The 23,000-nt window shown below is 32.4% G+C and overlaps 3 protein-coding genes, 1 long non-coding RNA gene and 1 pseudogene across 4 annotated transcripts; 1 reads left to right on the top strand and 4 right to left on the bottom strand.

The window, feature by feature from the left end:
* Positions 1–986: 986 nt before the first annotated feature.
* Positions 987–2,439, bottom strand: LOC102599171 (acetyl-CoA-benzylalcohol acetyltransferase-like; annotated as a pseudogene).
* A 2,621-nt stretch (positions 2,440–5,060) lies between these two features.
* Positions 5,061–5,976, bottom strand: LOC107061420 (uncharacterized). The gene is made up of 2 exons (XR_001473965.1): positions 5,937–5,976; positions 5,061–5,197 (listed from the first exon to the last, which is right to left on the bottom strand). It is a non-coding gene; the product is annotated as an uncharacterized lncRNA (long non-coding RNA).
* Positions 5,977–9,764: 3,788 nt separating this feature from the next.
* Positions 9,765–11,027, bottom strand: LOC102604078 (acetyl-CoA-benzylalcohol acetyltransferase-like). Its single transcript, XM_006351787.1, has one exon. The coding sequence runs from the start codon at positions 11,025–11,027 to the stop codon at positions 9,765–9,767; it is 1,263 nt and encodes a 420-aa protein (XP_006351849.1).
* Positions 11,028–12,563: 1,536 nt separating this feature from the next.
* On the bottom strand, positions 12,564–14,028 carry LOC102598848 (uncharacterized). Its single transcript, XM_006351690.2, has 5 exons — positions 13,694–14,028; positions 13,527–13,595; positions 13,354–13,436; positions 12,933–13,135; positions 12,564–12,798 (listed from the first exon to the last, which is right to left on the bottom strand). Exons 1-5 carry the CDS (start codon positions 13,903–13,905, stop codon positions 12,718–12,720), a joined length of 648 nt encoding a protein of 215 aa, XP_006351752.1. The 5' UTR covers positions 13,906–14,028; the 3' UTR covers positions 12,564–12,717.
* Positions 14,029–19,225: 5,197 nt separating this feature from the next.
* Positions 19,226–21,201, top strand: LOC102597750 (RING-H2 finger protein ATL54-like). Its single transcript, XM_006351687.2, has 2 exons — positions 19,226–20,118; positions 20,435–21,201. Exons 1-2 carry the CDS (start codon positions 19,414–19,416, stop codon positions 20,798–20,800), a joined length of 1,071 nt encoding a protein of 356 aa, XP_006351749.1. The 5' UTR covers positions 19,226–19,413; the 3' UTR covers positions 20,801–21,201.
* Positions 21,202–23,000: the final 1,799 nt, after the last annotated feature.

Here is a 23,000-nt window from a genome sequence, read left to right as displayed (position 1 = left end):
ATGAAAGCTTGAGACTTTGAAGATAATTACCTATTCAATTTTTATACTCTTAATATTCATAACTCTCATTTTTTCATATTTATAACCTCTAAATATTTAATCTAAAACTTTAACATTTCTTTTGGTATTCCTTCATTTCTATCTATGTATATAAATTCAACATTTTTATTTCATGAAAGCCCTATCAAAGCTATCATTTTTATTTTATAGCTAAAGTAGATGAATAAGACTCTTGAATTTTGATAGGATATGGGAGAAGGAGTCAATAAGAGCTCAGAAAATTATGTACTTTACTTTTTATTTATTTTTCCGTCTATATTATTATTGAATACACCCTTCATTTTGTGTTTTTTGGTCATATTATTGAAGAATTCTTTGTAATTGTTGCATTTTGTTACTCATTACATACATGTTCCCATAGAATTTTAGTCATTCTAACAGCATATCTATAAAAATTCCGCACGTGTTCAGAAACTAGTGTTATCAAATGAGCAAATCATAGTTGATAAATCAGATATCGAAATATTTTAAAGCACAACATTGATAAAAACGAATATCTTTATTTTATTTTATAAGTAAATATTTGCGATTATAAATTACTAAATACACATAATTTTATAAAAATCTACTAGTCAATAATAATAGTAACTAACTAATGTCAAGTATGAGTCTTTTTTTTTATGTTGAACAATCCTTGTTTTCTACTTTAGATTTAGATTGTACTTGGTGTTGGTAGAGGAATCCGAGGACGTTTTATATTATATTCTAAAGATCAGTTTGATTTTATTACATTCTTGTGATCTTATTTCAAGTAATCTAACATACTGTAGCCCTCAAAGTTAAAAATAAAAGAATTGACTTCGATTGTTAAAATGATGATTTCACAATTATAATCGATTAATTTTACAAGACCAAGTAGACAAGAAAGATTGAGTTACTATGAATATCAACCAGTTGGCTAATTAATCTCATAGCCAAACATTGGTTTAATTTGCGATGAATGAAGAAAACAAGAAGCAACAAGCAAAGCAAAGCAAAACAAGAAATATTATAGTTTCATTTTATCCAACTATGGGAGTGGACAAAATGTCAAGATGTTTCTGGAATTCAGTCATGTTTTTCTCCTTCAAACAAACCGTTACTTGTATGCCATTACCATCTTTTGTGTCCATCAGAAAAGCTCCTTCAATAGCATTGAAGCCAACGGGGCTCACCCAAAATGGTTTTCCCCAACCAAAGTCAGCTTCATACCAAGGCAATTTGCACCAACTAGTGACGGTATAAACGTCCATCTTGTCTCCTTGGACAAGTTTTTCTACACCTTTTTTTCGATTGTTAACAGTTAAAGAGGAAATATCATCAACGCTTGATGCCTTACCAATGGCTGCACATGTGTCCCGTATTGTATTTCCTACCAACTTTACAAAATCATTCAACTCATCCTTTCTTACCTCATCGGCCTCCATATTAGCAATTGCTATCATTACAAAATTCCCTAGAGCATGCTCTAAAGACGGTACACATGACAGTTTTCCCCTCAAATTAATAGAAAATCCTAAAGACGAGTCCCTTGAATTTCCATTTTTGGCGGAAGAAATGTGTGTAAGAACCTTCCATATTACGGACATCACGACCACCACTCTAGAAGGCTGCTTGATCATGTCGTCATCACTAGTTGAATCTTTTTTTATTGTTTTTCTAATGTTTTCTATTGCCAAAGCATCAAAGACAAACCTCCTTGTGACAATCTCAGGGCCAGTAGTACTAGTGTTGGGAGGTGATGGAAACTGTAGCATTCTTGCTGGAAAGAGCGATGACAATTGACCAAAACAATGATTAGTATCTTGTGTGATGGTCCCTGTAAGGCAAGTGTGCGCCCATTCATTAACAAATGTTGCTATAGTGAAAGCATCAGCTATGATGTGCGAAATTTTTATCCCTATAGCTATTCCTCCATTATTAAATACATTCACTTGGACACCAAGTAATGGACTTGATGGCATATGAACCATTAACAGGAAGAATAAGATCAAGCAAAGACAACTCAATATCATTGGCTTGACGACGGAGAAATTCAGGAAGATCGTCTGCATTGACTTTGGTTTGAACATACTCAACACCTTCATCATTGCAGTCGATTGAGAATGGATCATCTTTTCCAAATCTTCCAGCAAAAGGGTAAAACTTGGTTAGCGTCTCCGCCAATGATTTTTCAAGCTTATCATATGATATTGTTTCATGATCACTGCTGCTCGGCAAGTAGTTTAAGAGCATTGTCACATATGCACGATGAGCCAGCTGATCAAACAAGGAAAGCTTCAGTCTCCGAAGATTATCTGGGGTAGGAGATGAGGGTTTCAACATTTTCCTCGTCTGAATTTCAATATCTAACCTGGCCATTATAATAATAGGATTTGGTTTACTTTGAGTATTGCTTGTTTTCTTAATTCTCTCTTTCTACTTTGTACTATACAATATATATATATATATATATAGTTTCAACTCTACAGACAGACTGCCCAACATGTTTCCCCAACTTTTAATTTTTATATGATTATTTATTAAGTAGTACTCCATAAACATGGAAATGGAAATTTGATTAAACAATTTAGGGGATTCAATTATCATGTCTTGCATTTTCTTGATCCTATCAAATACGATTGTATTGTATTACTCTAAAAATCTGACACAATATTCTCTTTTGATTATGCAAAAATCACATTCACACTCTTCATAATCTCGGCTTCAAATTAATTTAATACTTTTATATGTAAATTATATAATCTTTCAATTTATCATTTGTACATAAGAAAAACACAACATACTCTTTCTAACTCATCTGTTTCGTTGATTTTATCCATAATTATTGCAAAACTTTTTTCAAATAAACGATTGGATTAAAATGACGTGATCAGAAAAGAACACTTATACTCCAAAAAAAAGTAAAATATTTAACCTTAAATGTCTCATTACTTTCATATTCTCTTTTTATTTTAAAACGACGGGGCCTACCCTTCCCTTTTTTCCTCTCTGATAATATCACAGTATATTACCATATATGAATATACTCTGATGGCAGAGTAACTCGATAGTGTTTTCATTGAAGGAATGTTTCTTCCTTCTTGATACCGTCAAAGTATAATATACACGGGTGGTTTCAATGAGTAATTTTTTCATCATATTAATAATATGCAAAATATTGCAATATATAGTACTTTTCGTATAGTTTTTGAATAACTATTTTTTTTTTTGTTTAAAATATCGAAGTAATGTGTTCTAATTTTAAAAATGAATCAAGTTGACTTGTAGACATTGCAATTTTGTGAAACTCTACAAGATGTGTTCCATTCGAATTGAGACTGTACAAATTGTGTTCAACTCAAATTAGGATTTTTGGAGGTTACTCAACCCTAAACCCTAGTTTACACCTATATAAAGGGTACAAAATTCCCTTAAAAGACATCTCAAAATATCCCATAAACTCTTGAATATTTTTAAAGATCAAGATCTCGAACATGGTTCCAATTCATATGCCTGGCAGGCCATTAGTTTCAACTGCCCAACATGTTTATGCAATTATGCAACTTTTTAGGCCTTAGTTTATTTATTTAATAAACATGGCATGGAAATTGGATTAAACAATTAATTAGGGGCTTCAATTATCATGTGTTAGACTTTCTTCATCGTATCAAATACGATTGTATTCTTTAACTCTAAAATCTGACACAATATTCTCATTTGATTATGCACAATCACACTCTTCATATTCTATAACATATTCTCAGGGTCGACTCAATTAGATTGGAGCATAAAGCCAAACCTTAAAGAATGTCCTAATATTTTTTTTAATCCATATTTTATAAAATGTGTATTATTTGAGTTTTCAATCCACATTTTATAAAAATTGCTCTCCTAGTTCAATGATTGACAACTTTGATCCGCCCACGTACATGCACTTTCTCAAGGGTTTTTCTTCTCTCTTAATTTTTTTTTTTGATAAATACCAACTTGGCAATACGCCAACCTAGTCACTTCTTGTTAATATATTATATATATATAAAAATATAAGTGATGAAATTGTTGGTTAATTGAGTTTTTTTTTTCCTTTTTCATTTTAGATTGTCATCATCGAAGAAAATTATAGTGATGTATTTTAATTGTTTTTTAGTAAATATGATCTTGTTAAAGTAATTGAATTATTTACCTATTTCTTCAAAGTGGATATCCTTTGAGAAAAGGAGAGTTAACCTCGGGATAAATTTTAAGTATTCTTTAGTCCCTTGTTTGGTTGCAAAGTTTGGGATGACTTATTCCGGAATTAAGAATTAGTATCCGGATAAGTTATCCCTCCTATAATAGCTGCTACAAGTTTGATCGAAATTATCTGTTAACTGCTGGGGTCTGCCTTATTTCTTTTCCATGAGCTAAGTACTGTTTTATTTTATAATGGATAGATATGAGATTCAAACTCAGGATCTTTGCCGCTTTATAACATACTAATAAAATGTGTGACTATCTTATCTAAAAACTAAGTTAGTAGACAAAGTACACTTTATTTTCTTAAGTCATCTCTATATTGCAGAATTTAGTGCTGAGACTTGACGAGGAAATTCGTAAAATGATACATCATGTTATGCCAGCTTGATAGTGCAATAGAGAAACTTGTTTCACAGAAAGTTGTCCGTGTATAGCATGGGCTCAATAAGTTTGTGTCGAAATTTGGATGTGTCACTAAGAAAATATATAAAATGTTATGTTTTTACTATTGAAAAGACTGTCAGATTCATAATGAAGATACAGTTTCTGTAAAATTATGAAGGCTATTGAATTCGCAAATTGATCTGCAAATGGGGTTGGGTGCATATCTATGTTTTCAAGACTAATCCAAAGTGAAGGTCCCAAGTTGGTGTGACAGAAAAACATATGAAGTTGCCGCAGTGGAAAAACATCACTGCAAATCCTATTACTTTAACTCACGAGAAGCCTTAGTAGAACAGCATTATCAGAGACATCAACAGGATTATTTTCGGCGGCATAATCATCAATGTTTATAGCTTTAGTAGTATCGACATTTTGCTTTCCAAATTAATATAAAATAGACCTTGTAACTCAATACAGAAAACGGCCAAAATATGCAACAACATACCCATTGTAATCCCACAAGTGGGGTCTGGAGAGTGTAATGTGTATGGCAGCCCTTGTTTCCTCAAAATATGAAGCAAAAATTAGTTTGGCAGTAATAAGTATTTATTCCATGAAGAGTAAGGGTGTCAAATTTTTTGACCATAAAATGTAAGATCAAACTTTAGTGGCTAAGGTTGGGGATATATTCATCAGCATATCAATTTGAGCACAACCTAATTCAACCAGTGTAAAAGTTGGGATCAATTTGAGTCATACTAACAAAAGGAGAACTTGTCGTTAACTTCACGTTAGATATATGAAGTGAGGTAGTAATGAATTGGTTGAATTACATAGCAGACATCAGTGCACACCAAGTTAAAACTCAGAAAGAAAAAATATGGACAAAAAACCAATGAATATTAGCAGTCGTTGTTGAAATAACAAACACAACTTTAGTAAAAAACGAATATTTGTAAAGGTTCAAAAGAGATAAGTATATCAGAGTGAACTAACTTAAATAGTATATATAGGAATACAAACTCGGAGGGGGAAAAGTTGTCCAAAATGATCGAATTAAAGGTAAATCAGAAAAGATTTTGCAGGACAGAGAATTTACACAACAAAAATCAGAACAATTAAATTAGCAGAGTTAATATAAATACGTAAATATTTGAAGCAAAAATTGCATAATCTAAAAGATTTGAAAAAAGATTACGACCTAATTTCCGTAATCCGTAAGCAGCAGGGCCTTTGTCATAAAACTTAATTTGTCTAAGATTGAAGGAAACAGTGGCAACAAATTAAAGGATCACCTGAGACGAGGAAGAAGAAGAACCACCCCTTCAATTGGTCGGATCTTTTTGGGCATGATGGTCGATTCCGTTAACCATCCTAACAACTCCACGACCACCCTCTTCTTCTCCTTATTCTCCCATGAACCATTAGACCCTGTTAGTATGTGCAGCCTTTTCTTCTACATAGGTCGGGCTGACTTAAATGTTAAATTAAACATAAAAGGAAAAAGACTCAAATAAATCATCAAACTTTCAGAAAAGGTTCATTTATGTCGTTTGTTAAAAGTTTGGCTTATCTATGTCATTTATGTTAAAGAAAAGGCTCATACATGTCCTTTTTTTAACTCTAATTTTGCAAAACCACATTTTTACACCCCAAACAAGGTTTAACACTTTTTAATTTTTGGATCAAATGTATTATTTTTTGCTTTTTGTTCCTTAAGACCATCAAAAACACATAAAGAACATAAACAACTCTCAAATTTTAAACTTCTTTAATTCTTCACGAAATCACCTCAAACTTCAAGAGTAGTTTCCCTCCGAGCTAGATATACCAAAACTCAATAACTTTTGAGCACAAATTCAAACTAACTCAACAAGACCCACTTGAAATTTCTTCAAAGTTTCAAAACTTCAAAACTTCAAAACTTCAATATTCTTTAATGGTAGAATCTTCTCCACAACTTCAAATCATTTGAAATTTTGAACATATACTCAAAAAACTGTAGGGAACAAAGATCTAATGTCAAAAATAATTACAAAAACACGAATCAAAGAAAAAAAATTAAATTTTGGGATTGATTATCTTCTTCTTTTTTGGATTTTTTTTTATAATATGGGTGAATTTTTTAAACTCTGCATATGATTTTAGAATTTTGGTTTTAAAAAAAAAATTAATGATGTAGCCGAAATTTAAGATGTTTGTGAAGAATTGAAGATGTTGATAATTTGAGAGTTATTTATATTCTTCATGTGTTCTTGATGTTTTTAAGGAAGAAGAAGCAAAAATAGTACATTTGATCCAACAACTTTATTGAAGAGTATTAAATCTTGTTTGTGGTGTAAAAAATGGTTAACAAATTGGATTTAAAAAAATGGCATGGATGAACCTTTTCTTTAACAACAATAGCATAGTGCATAGATGAGCCAAACTTTTAACAAATGACATATTTAAGTGCTGAATCAAAAACTTTTCATTCAACTTTTGCCAACCTAAAAACCAATGGAACTTTAACAATTAAATTTCAGAGGTAGTGTAACTCTAGCCTAATTTTGAATGTGTAACATACAATTTAACTATATTTCACGGAGATTTTTATGTATTATTTCTAACTATAGGGATATAATGCCAATACCTACCCCGCCCCCTCTAACTCACTAGGCCACCGAACCCCTAATCAATAAAGTCAAACTTTGCAAAAAATACCGCAACAATATGTAGCCTGCATTAATAAATTTAGATCTCTTAATAATTTCTCTTCAATCGAAACCTAGGTTTTTTATTACCCAACTCATGAGATAAATTTGTAATTTCATTGTTTTATTTTACTTGATCCTATGTTTAAAATAGAATTGTATTATCTTTCTTTTAATATTATATTTAGTATCAAGTACCTACATAGATAGAGTAATATCTTTTCTATTTCATATTAAATAAATTGTGGAATTTTTTTCATAGTTTAAAATAAGTGAATTATTCAATATTCAACATAATTATAATGTTGGGACTTTTTTTTCGTATTTACACATCATTTTTTATAAATAAATACTTGTGATTACAAACTACTAAATATGCATAATTTTATAAAAATTCACTAGCCAATAAATGTAATAACTAACTATTCTTTAATATAATTCTTTCACATAATACAGATAATCTCTTCACGTCAAACACGAGTCTCTATATTTTTTTATATATCTTCTAAAGAGGCAAGGCATGAAAGATCAGTTTATATTATTTTTTCTTCAGATTTTAATACAATATATATACCTTGAAATTAGAATTGTAAAAAAGGGACTAGCCCCATCCGGCCCAAGCCTCGTGGACCAAGGAATTTGATGGGTTAGGTCGGGTCCGTCCTTCATTCGGAAAGGCTTGAAAATATTCAATCCAATCGAACCCTAGAAGGGAATTGCAGGGGGGGAGCCCTTTTTTTTTCTTCTTCTTCTTTTCAAACTTAAAATTTCAATAACACTAGCAAAAATTCTAGTTGATTAGCATGTATCTAGGATACTAGATACATGAGATACATGTATCTGGTGAGATGCATCCCAAATACGCGAGCGAGATAAGAGAGTGGCAGGTGAGATAGGAGGGAGGAGAGGGCATGAGATTTGTCTATGTACCCTAAATACATGTGAACCCACTTGAATAGAGTATATCTAGAACAAATTACATCTAATTTTGAGTCCATGTATTTAGACGCACCAAAATCTGGTAAGATTCATAATATTACAACATAACGTGTCTAATTAATTAGCTCATACACTAGTAAGATTTCTGTAAGTTACCCTTAAATAAATAGTTTTGGCCCATGAGCTTGCCCCAACCCGACCTCGATCAAGCCTTAAGGCCCAAGGGTTTATATGGATCGAACTTATAAGCTCTAGATTTAAATGGGCTTGAAAAATCACATCCCAATTCTACCTAATAACGAATTGGGTTAGACCAGTACATGGGCTAAGCCCATTCTGACGGCTCTACTTGAAATTTGTATCTTGAATTCTTAACCTTGTATTTTTATACGAATTTATAATCTCAAACTAAGAAAAGAGATATCAATTGTCTTTGGGAAAATTACGTGGATAAGCAAACATATACTAGTTTATTAGCTAACATAGTTATAATTTGAATTAATTACGGCTGGCAGCTTAATTTTAGCTGTAATTACGTCACTAAAATTATATATACACACAAAATTATATGAGAGATATACAAATACAATTAGCCTTTCTCCACTCTCTGCCCTCTCTCGCTTGCCTCTCTCCTCCCTCTCCCAATCCCGCTCGCCAGATATACAAATGCATATGTATATTAGTTACATATATACAATTATCTGACAGATATACATATACAATTCGCCTCTATTCACTTTTTGCCCTCTCTCGCTCACCTCTCTCCTCTCTCTCTCAATCTCGCTCACCTGTCTCCTCCCTCTCCCAATATTGCTTGTCAGATATAGAAATACATATGTATATCAGTTAAATATATACAATTATTTGACAGATAAACATATACAATTCGACAGATATACATATACAATTCGCCTTTCTCCACTCTGTCCGCCTCTCTCCTCCCTCTAAAATATTGTAGCTACAAATCGTAATTAGCAAACTATAGTTATGAAGCATAATTAAGCTATTTTTGAGTGGCTATATGCAAAAATCTCACATTCTTTCTACCCCTAATTTGGTGAAAAATTAACTAAAGCTAGCATTATACAAATATATTCCATCTGGAGGTCGGCTTTGTTCTGTCTTATTAATTTCAAACAATTTATTACTCCTTCTGTTCACTTTTACTTGTCACTTATTTCTACAATAGATTTTCATTTTTACTTATCACTTTTAATCTATCAAGAAAAGGCAATAAAAAAATTTCATGTTTTACCCTCAAAATAAAATATTTATTTAAAGACATAATTTAATAGGAGATAATTTGGTAAAATACTTACATCAATAATTATTTTTTTAATTAGTGTGTCAAATCAAAGTGTGACAAGTAAAAGTGAATAGACAGAGACTGGAGTATAAAAGAAGGTACGTAATTACTATTCTTTTATTATGAAAAAAAAAAAGGAACGGACAAGCAATACAAATTAAAGCAAGAAATATTACTACATAGTTTCAATTTATCGAAAGGAATGGAAATGCTAGTTTTGAAGTGGATGACAAAATGTTGGGGTATCTCTCGAATTGAGCCATGTCATTCTCCTTTAAAGAAACCCATGCTTCTATTCCATCACCATCTTTTGTGTCCATCAGACTAATTCCTTCAAAAGCATCGCACTCAACGAGGCTCACCCAGAATGGCTTTCCCCAACCAAAGTCAGTTTCATACCAACAAAATCTGCACCAACTAGTGCTCGGATAAACATCAATCTCGTCTCCTTGGGCAAATTTCTCTATAACTTTTCTCTGATTGTTAACAATCAAAGAGGAAATGTCATCAACGCTTTCCGCCTTACCAATGGCTACACATGTGTCCCCTATTGTATTTCCTACCAACTTTACAAAATCATTCAACTCATGATCCTTTCTTGCCTCCATATAATTAGCAATTCCATACATTGTACAATTCCCTAAAGCATCATTATCTAACGATGGTAAATTCGATTTTCCCCTCAAATTAATAAGAAATAATAAAGACGAGTCCCTTGAATGTCCATTTTTGGCAGTGGAAATGCCCACAAGAACCTTCCATATTAACGACATAATGAGCACCACTCGAATAGGCCTGATGGCAGTTGAGTCTTCAATTGTATTTTTGAGGTTTGCTATTGCTAAAGCATCAAAGATAAACCTCCTCGTGACAATCTTAGGGCGAGTAGTATTAATAATGTATGATGGAAACTGAGTCGTTTCTGATAGCACTCTGGTGGGAAAGAGCGATGACAAGTGATCGAAACTTGGGAGAGAGCCAGCTTTTAGTGTCCCTGTAAAGCTAGTGTAAGCCCATTCCTTGACAAATGTTGCTAAAGTGAAAGCATCAGCTATTTTATGTGAAATGTATGTCCCTATGACTAGTCCTCCACAATTGAATAAGTTAACTTGGATTCCAAGTAATGGACATGATGGCTGATGATCCATTTCAGGAAGAAGATCAATCTTGGGTGGTTCAACACCTTCGTCATTGCAGTGAATTGAGAGTTCATCATCATCTTCACTAAATCTACCTGCTAGAGGGTAAAACTTGGTTAGCGTCTCAGCCAAAAAATTTTGAAGCTTATCACATGATATAATATCAACGCTGGGCAAGTAGTAGAAGAGTATTGGGACATATACAGGAAGAGCGAGCTGATCGAAAAATGAAAGTTTGAGGGTCCGAAGATGATTGGGGGTAGGAGTTGAGGGTTTCAACATTTTCCTTATCTTCTCTAAATTGGCCATTACATTAGGATTGACAATTGACAAACAACAAAAGTAGCAAAATAATAGTAGTAATGAAGTTGTTTCTGAATAAGTATTTATTCATCTCTATCTGCTGGCCTAGATTCATATATAATGTGTCAGTTGACACGGCATGGCAGTAACTAGTTTAATTTTTGTCAGTTTTATCCTATTATGTGTTCTTTCCCAATACCTCAAAAAACCCAAAATTTAATTTCTCTTATTAATGCAAGTATGTGTTCTTTCCCAATACCTCAAAAAAACCAAAATTTAACTTCTCTTATTAATGCATGTATGTGTTCTTTCTCAGTACCTCAAAATACTCACATATATATATCTTACTCCTTCTATCCAATAATAATTGTCCAAACAGACAGCAGCGCAACAAACTAGGACTTGTATCGGAGGAGTTTTGATTTTGGCTCTTCTCAATAAACTATATTTTATATGTAACATTTTTACTTTGCACTTTCATTAAAAAATGATGTAACTTTATCCTTCTATCCTTATTTAATGTTTTCTTAATTCAACTTTATAATAAATGATGAATACATTTTCAAGATTAATTAACTACTCTATCAAGGGTATAATAGGCAAAATATGGTAATTTATGCATAAATTTTATAAAATGACAAGTATTGTGGTCCAATTATTTATAGAAAGGGATGACATAAAAAATGGGACGGAGAGAGTAAATAGAAAGATAATTTACTAATTTTACTATATCACCTTTTGAATATAATAAATGCAATGCCTTGAAAAATGTAATAAGGAAATGACTATAATTAATGATAAGAGTACATTAGGAACCAAGTGTAAAATTATCTATTGATTTCATAAAATAGACAAATATTGTTGGACATCCCAAAATAGTATAGTGGACAAATATTGTTGAACGGAGAAATATTTCCCATTAACATAATCAATACTTCCTCTGTCTCATATTAAGTAAATTTGTGAAACAATTCACAGAATAAAAGCTAAGAACATTGTATAAATAGAACACCATTTTCTATTTTTATCTTTTAAATTATTGTGCTAATTACTCTCCCATTCATTTATACTTATTCGCAATACTAAAAATAGTTATCCAACAATACTTGCAATAAAAAATTTTCGTCAAATACATATTTCATGATGTTCTAACAAAATGTGTACTTTAAATTTTTTATGATTAATTAAATCAAAAAATTATTAATTTTGAGAGTCAATATAATTCATCATATCTTTTAAATATTATAGTTGTTAGTTATCGTGATCTATAATTGATTTATTTTACATATTTTCAAATATATAAAAGACTAAAAAAAAAGATACTCTTTTAATATGGTATGGACAATCTCTTCACACCGAGCATGATATTTTTTTGCAAAATTTAAAATAATAGATTTTTGTCTTCTTACAAAATATGAACTTATGAGTTAAATTTTATATTTTAAATAATTTTGAAATTTTAAATCATGTTTTTTGAAAATTTTGCAATATAAAATCATGATTTTATCGCTTATCCAAATGTTGATCATGATATGAAAGTAGGCTTAACCTCTTCAGAATATTAAATGTTTTCCACAGTATTAACATTGTTCTGAATTGTGTCTAAAAATGAAGAATATATAAGGCCTCTTCTTTTATGATATTTGAGGCACTAATAAATAAAAATATGTACATTTACTACTACTATTTTATTGCCTCATTTGGGCTCTTCCACTTTTTCAATAAAAGGTTCAACCATTTTCTCCAAGTCCTTTAAGTCTTGCTCCACATCTTCAACCTGTTAACCCATTATATATTTGTCATATTAGTGAGACTAAACCAGCTGAAAATAATTAATTAACAAAAATTAAGACGATGATATTTACGACACAGGATATTAGATATAGATATAAAACAATTTGGTTTGCAAACCTTGTGAATGAAATTACAAGTAAATTGAGCATCTTTAGCAACCACAGCTGATGCATTTTCAATTGCTACAGCTGCTTCTTTGAGTAAACTATTTTCAGGCAGTTTAACGGCAACCACTGCCATTACATTTTCTGTTTTACTCGCCACCAACGCTACTACCTCCGCTGCTTCTTCCACCTCTTCCGCCACCTTCTCTACTTCTCCTGAATAAACATCAATTCCTTTGGCTTACGTATGAAGATTTTCTTTTTATCATTTCAGTCTGTTATTGTAACGTACGTTCATGTTATGTTAGACGTGTTGAAATATGTGATCATCTCATCTAAAAGTTTAAGCTGTTAGAGATAGCACACTTTTATTACTATTTAATTATATTTTCAACATTCACGACTATTCATTTAAAAATTAGAAAAATTCATACCTTCAATTCTTCGAATGTTGTCCAAATTTTGCTTCCAAAATGGGAGGAATATTGATAGTATGGATCCCAAAAGCCATTTTGCCCTGGTAATAGTACACTAGATCAAATTCATATGATCAATCACAATAATTGGAAAGAAAAAAAAGATGACAATTTATTAATTATTTGCATACCAAACAAATAAATTGGGCTTAGAAGGAGGTGGCTCTACTGGAAGAACCTTGCTTGCTTCATTTTTTCCCCTTACAGATGCAATCAAGAACCAAGATTCAATCTTTTTTATACAAGGTTATATTTTCTGCTTATCTAAACAAAAAATGAGTAGAGAAGAATTAGTTACCGATCCTTCTTATTGGGAATTCGATACTCTCCTGAACTGATAAACCGTAATCCTGGACTTGCTGAACCACAATAACTGATCCTAGTTGTTGGAACTATGCCATGGAGACCCTGTAACTGAGAGGATGTAGCATCAAAGCGAACTCTATAGTACTGGTGAAGCAAAGTAACAAGACTCCGGATTTTGTATGAAGATGAAGAATTTGCAGACATGGTTAATTAACCAACTAAAATAGAAGCGCGATTTTTGTAGGAGGAATTAAAGTGTAAGTTGGAATGAATTGCTGTTATTTGAACAGTTAGCGCTTAACATGTGAGAAAGAAGATCCTAACACGCCAAGAAATGCTTATTTTATGCTTAAAGTAACTTTAAAAATTGGCTAACAAGTAACCTGTTCCTTGTAAGCTAAAACCATTATTGAACTCCTTATCTTGCTATTGTGCCTATCTTATCTTAAATAAAAATGTGATGAAGCTACACGTACATTTTTGTGATCAAATGCATTGCTCCTAAATTTTGTGAAAACAGTTAAAACTAATCAGGACAAGTAACTTTGTATCACAAAAATCAGCAACATAAATTAAGATACCAACAATTTATTGAAGCATGTACGCACTAGAATGAAAGATAGTACATTATTTCATATAAAAATACATCTATGGTGACGCTTGACTTGGAAAAATGAATGTTCAATTTGTCATGAGCCAGCTTAGATTGGGCGGGAAAAAGAGGAAAAAATAATGGCAGCTTCTGTGATTCAGTCTTAATAAGCCGTCCAATATACAAAGACTTCACAAAAGTCCAATAAGAAGAGACACATACATGAAAACAAAAATAGGAGAAAAAGAAAAAATCAAAAGGCATTCATCGTCGTGTATGAACTAGGCTGTAAGATGCTCTATTTCCTCTTGCCTACAAAATTTGAAATAAGGTAGGACCCCAGCAATTATATGTACGTTTCTTCTCATCTGTCATTAAACAATTAACTGTAGCCATGTTCTTCCATATTGATCGAAAGCTGATCTCTGAATCTTTTGATAATTCCACCAGCAAAACTTGTAGCAGCTATTATTGCAACCCAGAGGTGCATCGTTCTATAGTTTGTCCGCTGCGATGTTTTAATACTTGCCCGCGTATCTGTCTGCTTCCAGAATTCGAACCATCACCACCAAATTTCACACCTAAAGTTACTCTTCCGCATTCTCCAAATAAACACACTGTTTCCATCTTCTTGATCCTTCTAATTTCAGTCTTAGGCATTGCTGTCTACATATTCTGTGCCTACGCCATCCACAAATTCAGCAACTCAAGAACTTCTTCACAACCAGAGCAACAAGTAGTAGGAGGAGGAGAAGAAGAGTTAAGTGATATTCAAACAGTGGGTCTTCAGCAATCAGTCATCAGCGCCATCACAATCCGCAAGTATAAAAAAGGTGAAGGGCTAATTGAAGGAACAGAGTGCTCTGTTTGCTTGAGTGAGTTACAAGAAGATGAAACTCTTAGGATTTTGCCAAAGTGTAACCATGCTTTTCACATACCTTGCATTGACACTTGGCTCGAATCACACATCAATTGTCCCATGTGCCGTGCCGACATTGTCATCACAATTCCCGCCACTTGCAGCTTTCATTGAGCAAAACGTGTGACCAGCTCATCTAACAGCTTAAATTGTTGAGAAACATATTTTTATTTACTTTTACAGCATGACATGGCTCTTAGCTTATAGTCAAACTTAATTCTTTTCCATGAGCTAAATACTTGGTTTTTTATAATGGATAGCTATGCGATTCAAACTCAGGATCTTTGCCACTTTATAACATACCAATGAAATCTGTGACACTCTTATCCAAAAACTAAGTTATTAGACAAAGTACACTTTATTTTCTTAGTTATCTCTATATTGCAGAAAATTAAGCGCTGAGACTTGGACGAGGAGATTCCTGCAGAAAATGCCACGGAATTAAGGATTGACATTCGAAATGAAGACGAGTCAGGAGATCTAAGTACTTTGGGTATCAGTGTAAGTTCAAAGGAAGATGTGGTGAATGCTCCTGAAGTCTGAAGGAGAGTTAAATAAGGTACATGATGGAAGATGTGCTTAAACAGCGGAAGCAAAAATCCATAAACTTTGCATGTGAGATAGACAAGATACATATCAAATTTTATTCAAACACAAATCAAGGAATACCTCTTGAAGTGTGTGATAATCCCATGAACATCTTTGATCCACAATCTTCAGTTGTGTGATCCCAGTAACAACAGGGCTTAAGACTCGTGTGAGAAAGTCAGCATCTCAGAGAACTGACGTTTGTTCAAAACAAGCTAGTACACTCTGGAATGAAAGATAATACAATATTTCATTGAAAATACATCTAAGGTGATGCTGGAACTTGGAAAAGCCAAGAGCTTTAAACTATCAATGCATATGAGTAAAATTTCTTGGAACAATGAATGTCCAACTTGCCATGAGCCAGCTTAGATTGGGCGGAACAAGGAGGAAAATAATGGCAGCTTCTGTAAATCTGTCTTAATCAGTAGTCTAATATACAGAATTCACAAAAGTCCAATAAGAAGAACCACAGAAATGAAAAAACAAAAGGCATTCATTGATAATTCTACCACCACTACCACAAAATTTCACAACTGAAGTTCCTCCACCACAAAAAAATACTGCCTCCATCTTCTTGATAATTCTATTTACAGGCTTAGGCATTACTGTCTACATATTTTGTTCCCTCGTCATTCACAAAAACTCAAGTGCTTCTTCACAGCCGGAGCAGCAAGTAGTAGTAGAAGAAGAAGAAGAAGAAGAATTAAGTGATATTCGAACAGTGGGTCTTCATCCATCAGTCATCAGCACCATCACAATCCGCAAGTATAAAAGAGGTGAAGGGCTAATTGAAGGAACAGAGTGCTCTGTTTGCTTGAGTGAGTTTCGAGAAGATGAAACTTTTAAGATTTTGCCCACGTGTAACCATGCTTTTCACGTACCTTGCATTGACACTTGGCTCAAATCACACACCAATTGTCCTATGTGCCGTGCCAGCATTGTCATCACAATACCCGCTACTACAGCTTTCGGTTGAGTTAAATGAGTAATCATCTGATCTAAAAGTTTAAATTGTTGAAAATGCACACTTTTATTTACTTTATTACTCTATGACTGTATTAGAAAGTATATACGTACTTTTATATACTTAATTATGACATCAACACACCACTTAGCTAATACTCGGACTTAATTCTTTTCCATGAGCTAAATACTTGGTTGTTGTATTTATAATGGACAACAATGAGATTCAAACTCAGGATCTTTGCCTGCTATTACAACATACTAATAACATGTGACTATCTTATCTAAAAAGACGTTATTAGATTATTTTCTTAGTTATCTCTACATTGCAGAAATTAGCCCTGAGACTTGAAGAGGAAACTCGTTCAGGAATTTTCAGAAAATGCGATGGAATTAAGGCTTGACAGTTGAAATGAAGGTGAGTCAAGGGATCTAAGTACTTTGAGCATCATTGTAAGTTCAAAAATCAAAGGGAGATGTCGCAAATGCTCCTGAAGATAGTTAAATAAGGTTCATGATGGAAGATATGCATAAACAGAGGAAGCAAAAATCTAGAATCATTGCATGTAAGATAGACAACATACATGTCACATTTTATTCAAAAGTAAATCGAGGAATACCTCTGATATATAATCCCAGGAACATGTTTGATCCGCTATCTTGTGTTGTCTGATCTCACTAATAACCGGACTTAAGACTCGTATGAGCAAGTCAGCTTCTCAGAAAACTGAAGTTACACATTTCTCTTTTTCTTTTCTTGTTGCAACTGAACAGAATGGTTTTGCCAACCCCAGAGTTAGAAATACAGTGATAATATCACTTTATTTAATAAAAAGACATTTATTACTTCACCCCACACCCTGTTTTTCTAGGTTAAGAGGAAGGGCAATCTCTCTTGGCAAAGTATTATCTTAATTAGCAAGCACGGATCCCCCCAAACCAATGAATCATTGATGAAGAATTTCCAAGCCCCTTTCTGCTGACCTACTCTCTCCTACTTGTAACCAATGCATAGCAACAAGTAAATTCAAAGATGTAAGTAGGAATGTAATCAATTAATTAACAACGGCCAATACCTCCATTCATTTTTCACGCTACACGCTACATTCGTTTTCTCTTGTGACTTGTGAGGCTCAATTCTAGAGGAGAGCGTGATTCACCGTCACTTTTTTCAATTTACCAGAAAATAAAACCCTAATTTTGCCCCCATAAGTAAATAGATGAAATAGTTCATACTGGACAAATAGTGATCTTTTTTCCTTTTTTCTCTTGAACAATAGTGATCCACAAGACTGAAATTAGGCCTATGATTACTTTTACTTCTTCGTTATTCTAAAAATAAATTATTTTTCATTTTTTTAATATATTAAAAAGAAATCATGTTATAATACCCTTATTAATAAATGAACAACCTTCACATATAACAAACATAAAAATCATATTTATATGTTATAGCTATAGTTTGCATAATTCCGCTCCATAACAAATTTTATGTTTGTTATGGAGCTTTTGATTTGTAAAATTTGCTACAAACATCCAATTTTATACAAATTGTTCAGTTTTGTATAAATTCATTTATACATTGTAATTTGTATAATAAGATTTGTATTTGTATATACATTTTTCTCTCGCTTTATACAAACAAAAACACATTTTATACCGAAATGTATGAAATGGCTAATTGTATATCAAATCAGATGGCAAAAATAAGAGATGTTTGCTGCGAATTACAATTAAAATAAATTATGACTATAACATTTAATTTGAATTAATAGTTTGCTATTTCATACAATTTTCCCTTAATAAATTGTCAAATCTTCAAATTAATTATCCAAAATTCAACAATGATATATCCACTATAATCCTACTACGTGGAGTTTGAAGAGGATAGACTATATTCAAATTCTACTATTATCTTGTGGAGGTAGTAAAGTTATTTTCGAAAGGTTCTCTGCTCAAAGGCATTAAACATTAATTAATATAACTATCATAGTAAAATATTTATGTAAATCATTATTTGTGAGGGCATGTAAAATTTAAAGTAGACAAATAAAAAAAAAATTACACATTTATACTTATGTCTGTCGATCATTATTAGGAGCACATTTGACCATGAAAATTAATCTTTTTTTTAAGATTAGTTATTCAATTTATTTCAAAATTAGCGTTTTGGTTAGAAAATTTTAAATTTAACTTAGAATTGGATTGCAAATTTTTAAAATTTTTAACATTTTTATAAAAGTTAAGTAAATTTCAATTATTTTAATATAATAAAATAATTTTACAATGAATAAAATTCAATAACACCATGGGAAAATTTCAGTAAATTAACTCCATATATTAAGCTGTAAAATTGACTATTTCATTTTCCACCCATAACGTCTTAATTAGAGCAGGTAATAAATGTCCAATTTGCCAAAAACCTGTCGACGTTTGGTGGGACAAGCAGGAAAAAAATGGCAGCTTAGATAAATCAGTCCTCCATTATCAGCCGCCTAGTATTACTAGCCTTCCTAAAAGTCAAATAACATCAAACAAAGAAGACAAATGTCTTTCATCCATGTTACAGTTTCGTTAGAAACTAGGCTGCAAAAAAAAATCATCCTATGATGCTCTGTTTTCTTCACAGAAACAATTAGTAGCAGCCATGGTATTCCATGATCGAAAGCTGATCTTTGAATCACTTGATAATTCTACAGGTAAAAATTGTAGCAGTTATTATTGTAACCCAAAAGAGAATTTTTCTCGAATTTGTCCAATTTCATGTATGTATATTTGTTACCCAATTTGTAGTTTTCCCCTGTTTTCTGAAATCGAACCACCATTGCCACCAAACTTTTTCACCCCCAAAGTTCCTATTTCTCAATCTCCACATAAACCCATTATTTCCATCTTCTTGATTATTCTGTTTTCTGTGTTGGCTACTTCTTTCTTCGTTTTTTGTTGCTTCGTGGTTTACAGAATCCGGAACGCAATAATTTTGTCAAGACCGCAGCAACAAGTTGAAGAAGAAGAAGAGGAGGAGTTTAGTGATATTGTTGATGAAGATATTCATGGACCTATGGTGGATCATCCTATATGGTATATTAGAACAGTGGGTCTTCAGCCATCAATCATCAGCGCCATCACGATTTGCAAGTATAAAACAGGGGAAGGAATAATTGAAGGAACGGAGTGCTCTGTTTGCTTGAGTGAGTTTGAAGAAGATGAAACTCTTAGGATTTTGCCAAAGTGTAACCATGCTTTTCACATACCTTGTATTGACACTTGGCTTAGAGCACACACCAATTGTCCCGTGTGCCGTGCCGGCATTGTCATCACCCCAGCCGCCACTACATCTTTGCCTGAACAGGTATTCTTGAAGAGTGTGATCATTTCATTTAGAAGTCGTAGAGAAAATATGATTTTATTAAATTATATGTTCAATTTGGTATAGTGAGTGAATGTAATATTGGGATGTAGCTTAGTTGGAGAGTCGCTTAAACAACATTTAAACATTCTTTTTACAAAGCATGTAAACAATTCTTTTTAATAATAGTTGTGGTGATACTCAAATCAAAATTGTTGTTTGCTCCGATATCATGTTTTAAGTGTGTGATTATCTTATTTGAACGTTTAAACTGTTAGAAAGAGTACACTGTTCTTTACTAATTATGTCAGTATTGCAGAATTCAGGGCCGAGACATGAAGAAGAAGCTCATGCGGGAATTTCAGAGAATGCCACGGAATTAACTCTTGAAATTGAAAACGAAGGCGAGTCATTAGAACCAAGTAGTATGGATATCAGTGGAAATTCCAAGGAAGATGTGGGGAATGGTACTAATGAAGGAGTGTTAAGTGAATTTAGTGCGTCAAGAAGATCAACATCATTCGAATCTTTATCTATTGCTTCAATCTTAACTTGTGCTTCAGTATCACAGAGTACTTTGGATGGTAATGAGATGTCAGCAAGAATGAAAAACCTTTGTTTGGACAGAGTAATGCAAGAACAGCAAATGATAAGAAGAAGCCAGAGTGCTGTTCTTCTTCGGTGAAGGGACGAGCAGTCGTGGTTGAAGCTTGGCAACAGCAAAGCGCTTACCAAATTAATTCCATCTCTTTCTTTTCGCCTTTTCTTAGATAATCTTTAAAGTGATATCAGACATATGAAAATTCCAAATGTCTCAAGAACTCTTATAAAGATGAGAGTTTTCCCTTTCCCCACTCTCCTCCCTTTGAATATCAAAATTAATACTTCAAAAAAAAAAAAATGAAAAGAAATAGAATTGTATCTATTGCTTTACAATGTATGAGATACTGAATATTAGTTGTAATAAGTGTAGTAGTATAAAAAGGCTGATGAGAAATGGAGATAAGCAAGAGAAAAAAGAATTTCTCTTATATTTGTCAATGCCAAAGGATTCTGGCGAATTTTGTGTTTGTACACAAAGTACAATTGTCGTCTTTTCTTCTTACTATGTTTTTGCTTCTTTTTTTCCAGGCTTACAAGTTCCGTGTTCTTTTATTTCGAATGAACATCAACTCATTCACATTAATTAAGCAAGTGTTTGGCTATAGATTCTCAAATATTTTTGGCCAGTCAGTTTTGGTTGAAGTTTCAACATATGTAAGAAATTCACAAAGGAAACTCTTGCAACTTTGCCTCGGCAATTGAATCTTAAAATTGGCATACAAATTGGGTCATTTGATTACTAGAAGGTCTTATACATAGTTATTTTCAAGAGTTTTTCATTAAGAGTTGGTGTTTAACTTTTGGCCCGTTTAACAAAAGTAATGCAAATATAAATATTCGATGGCACGAAGCCCAAAAAAAATAGCAGGGTGCGAACGTTACTCTTTAAACCGCTTTTGTAGTTGAAGATGGAGGTGACTGGAAGAGAGAAAGAAACCTCTTACATTATTATTCTTTTTGTGAAAATAAGAGACTAGAAAAAGAAATTTTCTTTTGGTTAAAGATAACTTGTGATTCTCTTCCTCCTCCTTAATTTTCTTCATATAGGCTCTAGAAAGTTAATTTCTTATTTGTGGCTGGTTTGAATTTATTTGGTTGTATAAACTTGAAAATATCGAGCTTGATTATTAAACAAGTTAAAGTAGGTTTATTGATTTTTGAATGTCTAGATTGAATTTAACTATTAAAAATCATATAGATTTGACATTAGAATGTTAAATATCTAATATGGAGTTGATTTGGACTATTTTAAAGCAAAAATGTGTAGACAAAAATTTTCCACAATAAATTATGGCGATACACCATGATTTTGTAGCTGAATTATGGCGATCTGGTAAGATTTGTGACAATGTAAGTTTTACCTATTAATTTTTAAATGGGGCTAATCCGTTTAGTCCATCAATATAAAACCGTGATAACTTGTCATTATTTTACATTTTTACTACCTACCTAATATTGGGTGCCAACGAGCAAATAATTTGGCCTGTCAATATTAAGATGGTACGAAGGAAAATAAATTACGACAAGTTTGAGATCTCTGATAGCCGTATAACTAATTGTAACGTTAATTTAATGGATTTTATGACGACAAATTTATGAATTATGGCCCCTGAGGTTTAGCTAGATAAGAGAACAACTTTCTTGTATTGGGGTTTACTACGCCATATTGTAATTTATTTTGTTACTAGTGAACTTAGTCGTGCTTCGCGCGCATAAATAGCTCGTTAAATTTGTTGAACAACTTTTTATAATGTATCAAATATATGAAATTTCAAGTCTTAATTAAATCTAATGTACATGATTTTATTAAAAATGTAGGTAGATCGTGTTATTAAAAATGTCGGTAGATCGTGTTTGTCCGTTTCTACGTCTATATAGAGACATAGACACGCATTCACATAATTGTGGATAATAATTATGAACGATTGTAATGGTAAAAATCATTCTTTGGACTATTTTTTAAAACAAATATATATGATTAATCTGCATTAAATATTATTGATAAATATGAGATATAAAATCTAAAATTGATTTAAAAAAGATAAATATTATTGTTAGTCAAAAGAAGGTGTGACATCACTCTTTTTTGTCTAGCTTTAAACTATACTAGATAATGTTGCCCGTGCTATGCACGGGCCCAATAATATAAATGGTATGTTTTGGGGCTAATAACGGAGTTTTTGAAGCGATTGTTTGCGTGGATAAAGGAATAAGTTTTTTTTATCACAAACCTGTACTTTCTTTGACGCTATTGAAGGCATAATAAGACTACCCACATACAA

Source organism: Solanum tuberosum, unplaced genomic scaffold (genome assembly GCF_000226075.1).
Source record: "Solanum tuberosum cultivar DM 1-3 516 R44 unplaced genomic scaffold, SolTub_3.0 scf00136, whole genome shotgun sequence".
Lineage (NCBI taxonomy): Eukaryota > Viridiplantae > Streptophyta > Magnoliopsida > Solanales > Solanaceae > Solanum > Solanum tuberosum.
Note: the sequence above shows the minus strand (reverse complement) of the source record. Positions and strands in the feature narration are given on the sequence as shown.